An 11083-nucleotide genomic window follows, 5' to 3' on the forward strand; every position below is an offset into this window, starting at 1 on the left:
TAATATGTTTTTCTATAAATAGAAAGGACATAGAATAAACAATCAACAATTTAACATGACATAAAATATACAATCAACACTTTAACATGATATAAAAATAAACTATCAACAAGACATACAATAAACAATCAACAATGATTTGATACTAAAAAATAAAATTGAATTGAAATTGAATTGACTTAGAACTATACAAAAATCACTGCAGTCCAAAAGTGCCCCTGTAATTTATAAAACATATTACCATTTATAGTATCAGTAAAATAAATAGTAAAAGTATATTTGAAACAATATCTTCATAACATATCACTTTACGATGCAAAGTGCAAACGTACAGCATTTATTCCTTAGAATACCACTATAGACAACACTTTTACTCTTAAAATGTAAACTAGAACATGTTATTATGCCTGATTCTCTGCAGCAAAAGCCATTGCACTATGCTAGGCTATATGTCAATATGCAGCAATCTGCTAAAATGTGAAATCTGAATCAACCAGTTTAAAATATTGACTATTGAAGATCTTACCTCAACAGCTCAAGAGAGAAAAGTGTGGGTGGTCCTGCAGGTAAGAGACGGAGAGACTTTGTCTGTAAATGCCTGACTCTACCTTGGCTGGCAAGGAACTTATGTTTCTTAACAACTCGCCATTATCTTTGAACAAACACCGCATATGGTCACCTGAGGCGTGATCTTGTACGGCTGTAAGCTACAGTAGAACAAAGGGAAAGAGAAAGAGAGAGTTCATATTTATTGCCTGAAGTCATCTTGACCTGGTTTGTTTATGGGTTTATTATATGCACATTTATCTTCAGAGCGGATCACTACTGGTTGTCAATTATCAGTCAAGACAAAAAGATGTCCCATTAACAGTACTGGCTGCTTGCAAAACGTAAAAAGTACTGCCATCTGGCTGTTGACTGCCAGTGTTTACAAAAGGTTTGAGACTGTGATAAAGGTCAGGTCCATTTATCGTCACATAGACATGACAGATACCCTGTGATTGAGTATCGGTGTTGCCATTACAGTAATGATTTGAAATTAAAATCAGCCAATAAGTTGAGATGCAGCCAACGCTGCTGTTCTCTTTGAATTAGCAATAATTGATTTTAATGGAAAGAACTGAGGAAAGAACTGATGATAGGTTCCAATATATCCATACACGTGTGTACGTGTGTGTGTGTGTGTGTGTGTGTGTGTGTGTGTGTGTGTGTGTGTGTGTGTGTGTGTGTGTGTGTGTGAGTGAGTGAGTGAGTGTGTGTGTGTGTGTGTGTGTGTGTGTGTGTGTGTCAGGCACAGTATAAACTACAGTCGACTAACTGTCAGAGATATTTCATATGTTTCAACTGCCACACAATAGTGAGAGAAATAAGAGAAGTTAGAGAAAATAATTCACATATCAAATTCATCATAAAAGTCAAAGGTCTTCCTACTCAATGCTTGTTTTATTTGCAAGTAGGGAACACATAAAGCTCCCTAAGTATATTCAGCAAACAATAGACAACAATAGAATTTGTTGTTTAATGGCGTGGTCAAGCCGTGATTTTCCAGTGTTGGATTGCTGTTTATTAATATCAGGCAGCGTTTACCTTCACACTTCTCAAGAAGTGGAGCTGTAGTGCCAAATTCCAGAAGGAGGAAGTCCATTGGGGTCATTGGAATTTTATTAGATATTTAGTGTCCTATTCTGTCATACCTTAATGACAGACTAGGGCAATTCCCAATAGCTCCATAAATGACTGAATGAAAGATTGTTCTATTTAACGGTCAAACATTGGCAGTTGTAAACAACACATGACCATTCTATTTAATGTTGTGAAATTGAACTACTTAAGTTTAGGTTTAGGCAACAAAAGACTTAGTTAGGTTTAAGAAAAGATAATGGATTTGTTTAAAACAAGTCACGGACTTAGGTTCATAAAAAAAGTCGGTTAAGTTGAAAAAATGTCTGTTGACTTTTGGTTTCACACAAGACAAACACCGGTCTCCTGGGTAAAACTCCTGTGGTTGTTTGACCTATACACCACTCCAACCTGCCTCTTTATGCGGAGTTTGGCGCTCATGTACTTCGTCACCTTACTTCCTCGTTTGGTCCCACGATAATTACTACGTCAACTAGAGGTTGCTGCCTAACAACAAATGCAAATATGGGGCGTTATAAACTGCTTGCAGCTTGCTGAAGCACCCCTAAATATCATCTCAGCCCCCCTGAAAATAAAGTCCTTATTGTGATAATGTGAGATCGTTTAGTGCTCAAAGTAGTGGCGGTTTTTGACACGGGTGAACCGGGCAGCCACTTAATTTAAAAAAATATATAAATAATCCTCTGTGCTGCAAAGCGTTTTTCTGTTTTCTATCATTTCACTGTGTGGGGAATTAGCAGATCAGCGCCCCCAGCAGCTGCAGGCGCCCTGCTTGCTGAGAGAGGTCAGCACCCCCTACTTTCACAATGAAATGGACTAGTCCGTCCCACAGTGCGCCGCCAAAGATAAACAAACGGTGACAGGAGAAATGGGAAGTACACAGAGACGGAGAAAGACGAGTCTAAACGGTCTAAACCTTTCTGTTATGTCAATGATCTAAACGCCAAAATGAAAAAAGTTCCCCAAGCGGCTCAAATAAAAGAAAAAAGCGAAAAGACATGTTTTCGGGAGTAGCAGGACCTTCATCAGCTCTACTTTGGTAGCCTACACAATGCATTCTCTGTTGATTAGTTGATTACATTTGCCTTCTGGTTGACAGCACAAAGGAGCGAGGAGAATAGAGAGGGAGAAGGGCAGAGAGAGCAAGATGAACAAGGTGAGAAAATGGCTAGGTAGCCTATAAGACATGTCTATGGTAGGACTACTGTGTTTTGTTTTCTCTTTTTTTTGCAGATTATTTTCTAGTTGATTACAAAATGTTTTGTATGTGATTGTCAGTGATAGGACGGAGGGAAGGAGATAGAGGGAGAGAGGAGGATGGGGAGAGAGAGAGAAGGATGGAGAGAGAGTGGACAAAGAGAGGGACCTGGAAGAACCAGGTGAGAAAGTGGACATATATTATACGGGCAAAAACACTTAAAACATTCCATTCACATTATATTTACATATGCATTTCATGGAGGACTAGGCTCTTAAGAAAAAGAGATGTTGTGTTTTCCCCATCTGGTTCAGAGGCATTATTAGATTAGATGAAAAAGTTGAAAATCAACAGCAGAAAAAAACATGAATAATCTTGTCTAAAAATATGTTAAGGCTTATTTTACCATTCAAGGTATGTGCAGGGGTGTAGCTCCAAATTCTGGGCCCTGTGAAAGGCATTTTCTATGGGCCCCTCCAGCAGCCAAAGCTATGAATTCTATCATATTTTTGGGCCCTCCTCACATGAGGGCCCTGGGCACTCAGTCCCCTTCCCCCCAGTCCAACACCCCTGGGTATGTGTGCTGCAATAATCATGCTTTGTAGTTTCCATCTTTTTTCACAGCAGATGCCTTGAATCTGTTGATAGTTTGTCATAATTGCATATCTCAATCTGTCTATTTCTTTCCCCAAAACTCACAAGAAGTCATGATTTAAGGGTTTAAAAAAAAAAAATCTTATGGGAGCATGCCCCCAAACCCCCCTAGCTTAACTGCTATCAACTTTTCATTAGGGGCTGAGCACCCCCAAAGGTCAGATCCTAGAATCGCCCCTGATGTACAGCCTGACTTCCATTAGTCTAGCCCAGGGGTCTTCATTATTTTTATCCCTGGGAACCACTTTTGGGTACATGATTTAAGCTAGCATGAGACCTAAGCCTTAGCTTGCATGCTTATAGTGCATTATAAATGTATTTATTCTTATTATTCTACATAAATGGTCTTGCACAACATATTTATTTAGCCATCCAATAGCACTTTAGCCATTGGGGTGCTCCAGAGGCCCAAAACTGGCAACACCTCATTAACTGTAGTGACTTGGGTCTGAGCAGAGTTTGAGTGTTCCATGTTAGTAGCCCATACTGTCCTCTTGTGTATGAATAGCTTCGTTGATTAGAGTATTTTATAACGTATGTACAGTATAATGGCTGCATTATCACGTAATTATTATCCACCATGCGAGCGAGTAAAGCAAAGTCATGATCTCGCAACAGTATAGTCAGTGTTTGTCCCCAGTACATGTTTTTTTGTTGTTGTTTTTTTTTCCTCCAGGTCACTTCCGGGGCTCCGTAACTTATTCACTTTCAAAGTCAAATAAGATCATTGGTACCATTCTTGTGTCTGTATGTCTTGTGCCTGGTTCTGTCCATAAGTAACAAACTCTGCCTACCAGCACCTCTAAAGCTCACTAAGTTCAATTTCTGAATTTTGAAGCAGCAAGTGGAGAAAGTCCAGTTAGTGTTGTGTAGCTTCAATCACACATCTGCAAATTATACTAAGACATTGTTGAATGAACTGACAAAGAAAATGAATACATTTCTGTAGAAATTGTTAATCTGTAATGCCGCAACATGTCTAATCTCTACTGTATATAACTCAGGTATGTTACATTATAGTCTGAATCCCATGCGTCTCACCTATTTTCTAACTTGACCCTAGTGGAGATAGTTTTGGTTTTATTTTTGCAGGTTAGATTTCTGTCGCTGAAATTTGCTCCACCCCTCTAATACATAGGGGTGAATGGAATCATATTTGGAGGACTCACAGCATTAAAAGATTAAAAAAAATAGAAATTTGAAGCAATAATCCTTGGCATCAACTACCACTTGGCTAGCATGACATGGCACTTCTTTGCACATCTTAAGAAGTTTATATTCAGTTAAAATCAGTGATGCTGGTTAGAATTAATTAAGAAATGTATGTACACATTTGTATGGTAAACCAATAGTTATTGAGGTAATTTAGTCTGAACCAAAGTGGTGGAGCAACTGACATACAGCACGCCACAAGCATGGCTAAAAACTGCCAGTGCAGAAAGTTAAACCACTCTATGGAGCTTTACTTGCACACTTGCAGAATATGAGAAATTCAGTGGTGGAAAGAGTATTTAAACTCTTTACTTAAGTAAAAATATTGATACAGCGATGTAAAATTAGAAGGAGAAGTCCTTACAAAATGTAAATGCCATTATGTGAGTCAATATGTGAGTCTTGGCTGGTGTTTCCTCTTAAAAAGCCAGAGCTAATGTCCATCTTGTTTATTGCTTCTGCATGCCATGGCTCCAGTTAGACTGTAATAGGATTTAAATGATAGTGTGGGAATTCCTAAAAACAAATGCCACATATAATATGGTTTTAATCTGATAGCATTATATTAGATAGAAATGGAAGATCTTTCTACATGGATTACTTTGAAGTAACTGCCTGTGTGAGCTCAGTGGGTGGAGGAGTGCATGTTTTTTACTCTATTTCCTGTTATTGTAGTTGTGGCACTTCCTGTGTTTAAACAAATACAGGAAATGTCTGAAATAACATAAATGTCCTTGGCTCTGGCCATAGAAATCAGTACATTAGGCCAACTTAAACACACACAGGTGATACACAAGTATACCCAAATCCACAATATTTTAAACTTGACTGTTTAACTGTTTTGGTTCAGTTTGCATTGCTGTCAATTTAAAAAAAAAAAAAAAAAACTGGGGAAAGCTGCATTGTTTTTAGTTTAAGATAAATGTGAGTAGTTCATTTAGCGTAATAACAAGGTACCTTAATTGGATGACTAAATTGTAATTTTGAATAACATTCATTTCTTCTTTTTTTACTTTGTGTAGTCATATTTACACACTAGCACCCATAACTCCTACAAGGCAGGCTCTGTACCACTCTTTATGTAATAAATGTATACATTATCTCCAACTGTGATAGAGTCTGAATTTAGGCACTACAACCAAAGAAGTATTTCATAAAAGGTTTTATCTTTATCATCACACATTTAGAGTTACAATAAATTCAATCAATAATTAAACGTTACACATCTACATGCAGATTGTAAAAATTGCATATAAGTAAAAAAATTATTTATGACACTATATAAATAAAGTGCATGTGAACTGTTGTCCCAGTGGCAGCAGGGTGGCAAAGGTCACAGGTTCCTTGCCTCCAGCAGCTATTATGCATCCATCCACAGCGTCCATTTGTCAAGTGTCTCTGAGGCACTGACCTTTGCATGTTCATGTATTGTAAGGCACCACAATCAAGGGAGTCAGCTTAAATGCCTAAAGTTCACTTGGGCCGGAGACATCTGGAGAAGCAGTCAAAACACTGCGGAGCCTGCCATTGTTTTTTTATTTCAAAACGGAACTGGTCAGTGGGGGAGTAAAAAAGAACCCATAACTGCTGCTAAACATGGTTTCCGTCTTTAGTTTTTGTCCCAAACAGGATGCATGAGCATGAATGTTAGTCTCAGACCCACAGCACTTGTTTTTGGCTACGAATGGACAACCACATATTGGTCACATTTCACCCCTAAAGATCCCAAGGACCTTCTGGATATCAGTTAATTTGTTTATCTCTATAGCAATTATGTTGTGGATTTTTCTGCTACTGCTCATCAACAGCTTTGAGGGTTTATCTGGAGCTGAACATGAGACGCTATGTACCTCAAACGCCTGTTTCACCCTGAATATGGACAGAAGGAGCTTTAGGGATGCCCGTAAAAACTGTGACCACAATGGAGGTTATCTGATGACAGTCAGAGATGAAGAAGAAGAGGATGTGCTGCGCTCGCTTCTCTCACAGATCCAAAGACAACGTCAGGACAGGGTGTTTACATTTTGGATTGGATTAAAACTGCACACAGGGGACTGTGTGATGGCTGACAAGACTCTCAGGGGGTTTAGGTGGGTATCTGGGAAGGAAGATTCCCACTACTCCAACTGGGAAAAAGAACCTGTCACCACATGCACTGAGGAGAGATGTGTAAAAGTTCATTATACTGTATCAGGTGAGAACCAACTGAAATGGACTGCTGGACCTTGCAAAAGCCTTGCTTTTTATGCATGTAAGTTTTATTTTAAGGGAATGTGTAAACCTTTGGCTCTATTGGGGCCTGGACAAATCACCTACACACCGCCCTTCTCAGAAGAGCCACAAACAAGTGAAATGCAATCATTTCCGCTCGGAACATATGCTGTTATTTTATGTAGTGACCAACAGTCTCAATATGCTGTGTGCAAGGGGATGGACGACATCTATCGTTGGACTGAACCTGGTCCATTTTGCAAAACAGGGAAGCAAAATTGCACGATAAACAATGGCGGATGTGAACATTTGTGCCACCAGGATACAGATGAGGTTCAATGCTTTTGCAAAGAAGGTTACAACTTGGATGAGGATGGACTCAGTTGCAGGATAAAAGACTTGTGCGGCGTTGACACCTGTGAGCATCAGTGCTTAATGAGGGAGTCTGGGTATTTCTGCAAATGTCCAGATGGGTTCAAACTAGATGCAAACCAGCGTAGCTGCTCTGATATTGATGAGTGCCAGTCACAAGCCTGTGCGCATCATTTGTGCATAAATACGCACGGCAGTTACACATGTGCATGTGAAGGCGGCTACGAAATGGTTGATGGTGAATGCAGGGATATGGATGAGTGCTCGCAAACAAGATGTGAGCACAGCTGCTTGAACAGTTTGGGTTCCTTCTCTTGTTCCTGCAACGAGGGCTTCACTTTATCCGAGGATGGCTACTCGTGCGTAGATATTAATGAATGCGTCAATAATCTCTGTCAGTTCAAATGTGTCAATACTCTAGGCAGCTTCTTGTGCATCTGCCCGCAAGGCTTCCACATGGAGACAGATGGATCGACCTGCGCTCCAGATATGACAGAAACATCAGCTACTTCATCAGACGTCACAGAGTCTTTAACCAGAACTACAGTTGAGCTCCAACACCAGTCCCCTCACACTGACGCACCACTTCCAGACCTGGTGAATGTTACGCACAATGATCAGCAGAGAAACGTATCTTTGGTGACAGGTTTTGCCAAGACAGTGAATTCCAAGATGATCATCTGCATCCTTGGTTCAGTCATTCCTCTGCTGCTTTTAGTTGCATTGACTCTGGCTATTGCAATTTTTCGATGCACTCGCTCCAAAAAAGAAGCCAAGAAAAATACCAGTACAGATGGCTACTGTTGGGTGTCTTCTGGTTTGGATCCTCGTTTAGAGAAACTATATGAGTCCATCTTGACTGATGACCTATGACCTGTTAGTGGTGGCGTGTCTTCATGGATTATCATGCTTATTTATGTAATTTATGTTTTGCAGCCTCTCTAGGTTAGGCTGTGTTGTTGTGAAATATTACATATCAAATCAAATAAAAACTAGAAAAAAAATATGCTGATTTTGGCAAGAAGAAGCAAAGTGTAAATATGTGTATGTGTGTAGATGTAAGGGGCTCTGTATGAGGATGACTATCGAGAACTGATAGTTTGGACTGGGTGCCAGATGATTCCAGAAAGAAAAAAGAATGAAAAAGAAGAAATATTAACAATGATTCATCTGTACCAGGATGTATTTGTTTAAAGTGAGCATTTTTATGTTAAGATTAGTCAGCTAATTTTGTAATTTGTCTTGTCTGGCCACATGTTCTGCTATTTTATCAATATACTGTATACGTTTGAGCAGTATCAGTGCCTGTTCACTCAATACCAAAATGGCAGTCATGGAAGAAGTATTCAGATTGTTTACTCAGACATGCAATCTTTCATTTTACTTGCTGAATGGAGTTTGCACATCTGATGCTGGTGTAAATATTTAATGATAAACACATGTACGTCAGAGTATTGAATCAATATACTGTATGCTATGTGATGATTAAGTCATGTTATGAGACAAAATAAATAGTTTTTTCTAAAATATGAATAGGTTTTTTTTCCTATATCTGCATAATGATGATCTTTGGCTTTGCCAATGTTGGAAAAATCCAGTAGTGTAACATTATCTCATTTCCTTCCTGTCTTTACCGTTGTTATTGTCCTGAGGGGTGTTGCTTCCGGAGTAGGTAGGCTCTAAATTTTCCGAACTATAGTCAGATGACTTGATAGGATGATCTACTGCACGACATCATGGCCTGCTTGCAACTGACTGTTTTTGTGCCGGTGAAGGTAATGACAATGTCAGTGATTTTGTTCTTTTCTATAACGACAGGATTTGGCATGGAGCAGACTGGTGTCTGTAGGCCTTTTTGTACTGGGAGTGACTGCATAACAGTAGATCAAGACAGAGTGGATTTTCAAACAGCTGAGGAAGCATGCCGTGACAGGAACGGGGAACTAATGACATTTTGGTCTGAGACAGATGAGAGCACCATTGACAGTTTAAAACAAGAATTGTATGGAAACTTCTGGATTGGACTGCGTTTACCAGCTTCTGCCTGCAGCAACCTTTCAGCTCCACTGAGAGGCTATAAGTGGACCTCTGGTAATGTGCACAGTAGCTTTATTCCATCCTTTGGCACATGGAAAGACAGTGTTAAAGTCTGCTCTCCACGCTGTGTGTCACTTTCAAATGGTCAAAAGTGGACAGAGAGGCTTTGCTCGGACAAAATGGATGGGTTTCTGTGCAAAACAAAGCACAAAGATGCATGCCAGGCACGAGAATTATCCGATCCTAATGTTATCAAAAGCTCTAAAGGCTGTAAAGGTGGTCCTTGTGAACATACATGCACAGATGTAAAAGGAGGTTATATATGCTCTTGTTACAGTGGCTATATCCCAGACAGCAAGAACCCCGAACAGTGCAAATTACACTGTCCACAACATAAATGCCCAGCGAAATGTCAGGGAAAAGCCAGCGAATGCTACTGTCCTGATGGCTTTGTATTAAGTGGTACATTTTGTGAGGACATTGATGAATGTTTGAATGGAGGATGTGATCAAGAGTGTAAAAACACTTTTGGAAGTTTTGTGTGCTCCTGCGGAGAAGGATTTGTACTAAAAAATGAAGTCAAATGCGTCAAAGCAAAGGGCAGCGAAAGTTTTGCTGTCACAACTCCTATCGTCGTAGCTTTTGTTAAACCAGCAACCAATAATCATACACTGAAGGGTTCTTCTGCGCCTGCTGGTGGGTTTCTCTGGATATGGATTTTTGTTGTTGTGGCTGTGGTAGTGTTTATATTTGTGATAAGGTTTTATGTTGTAAAGCAGCAGAAGCGCAGAGAACAAAACTCCAATCAGCCGTGTACTGCTCCTGTGGAGAATATTGAGTGTTAATTCCATTCCAAACGATGATCACCAACTCCGCTGGTCCCTTTGGCATTTCAAGTTTATCACATTTATCAGATGGCTGCAGTCTGTAACTTCTCAGAATAAACTTTTTTGAGTAACAGGTTTTTTTTGTCAAGGTAATGCATTATAAAATAATAATAATAATAATATGAATTAATATGAATTAATTTTAAATAAAGGGGGACTGTTTCAGAAGTGGATGAACTGCGATACTTAGTTCCTCATGCATAATTAAAAGCAAGTAATTTAAAAGTTTAACTTGGATTAAATAGCCTATATGTATATAATACTACATTTTATGCAATTGCAGCATATAAGACATATTTTCATGAGAGGTCATTTTATATGTGGTAGTCAGAAAATCCTAATTATTCTCATTTTATGAGTTAAGCATATATTTCATAAGTAAAATGCTAATCTGAAAATGGAATTTCTCAGGGATAGTGCTAGCTCCTTGTGTCAACATGAATGTACTGTGTTCTTTCCAACACTGAATTTTTCTTTAAACATTATTATCTGTGCATATAGCCTACATTTAACTGTTTGTAAAATATGAGTTTTGAAGTACATGAGTGAAATGGTCTATAATATGGGACTCTAGAGGGTGATTTCATGTAATTTCTGTTCCTTTGTGTATCATGACATGAAATTAAAATTTGAAGTCATTCATAACAAGTCATTGCTGGCATTATTCTTGTTCTTAGAGTGCCATCTACAGTTCTGTTGTACAAAACTGCTGAAAAGGGCGAAACTAATTACTCAACAGTAATGTGTCCTCATTTGTTCATGCTAACTTACAGTGGTATGAGTAATATCTGTGTTTTAGTTATTATGACAACTCATATTGTCTTCTGTAAAAACAATGCATATTATTGACAATTCCTGAATTGGTAAATGT

At 38.9% G+C, this 11083-nt stretch overlaps 2 protein-coding genes across 2 annotated transcripts; both read left to right on the plus strand.

Annotated features, from left to right (window-relative positions):
- The first annotated feature begins 6297 nt into the window (after window positions 1–6297).
- Window positions 6298–8821, plus strand: cd93 (CD93 molecule). The gene has a single exon (XM_028565274.1). It carries the CDS (start codon window positions 6350–6352, stop codon window positions 8159–8161), a length of 1812 nt encoding a protein of 603 aa, XP_028421075.1. The 5' UTR covers window positions 6298–6349; the 3' UTR covers window positions 8162–8821.
- An 81-nt stretch (window positions 8822–8902) lies between these two features.
- On the plus strand, window positions 8903–10857 carry LOC114546485 (thrombomodulin-like). The gene has a single exon (XM_028565275.1). The coding sequence runs from the start codon at window positions 9025–9027 to the stop codon at window positions 10168–10170; it is 1146 nt and encodes a 381-aa protein (XP_028421076.1). The 5' UTR covers window positions 8903–9024; the 3' UTR covers window positions 10171–10857.
- The last annotated feature ends 226 nt before the right edge of the window (window positions 10858–11083 follow it).

Source organism: Perca flavescens, chromosome 20 (genome assembly GCF_004354835.1).
Source record: "Perca flavescens isolate YP-PL-M2 chromosome 20, PFLA_1.0, whole genome shotgun sequence".
Taxonomy (NCBI): Eukaryota; Metazoa; Chordata; class Actinopteri; order Perciformes; family Percidae; genus Perca; species Perca flavescens.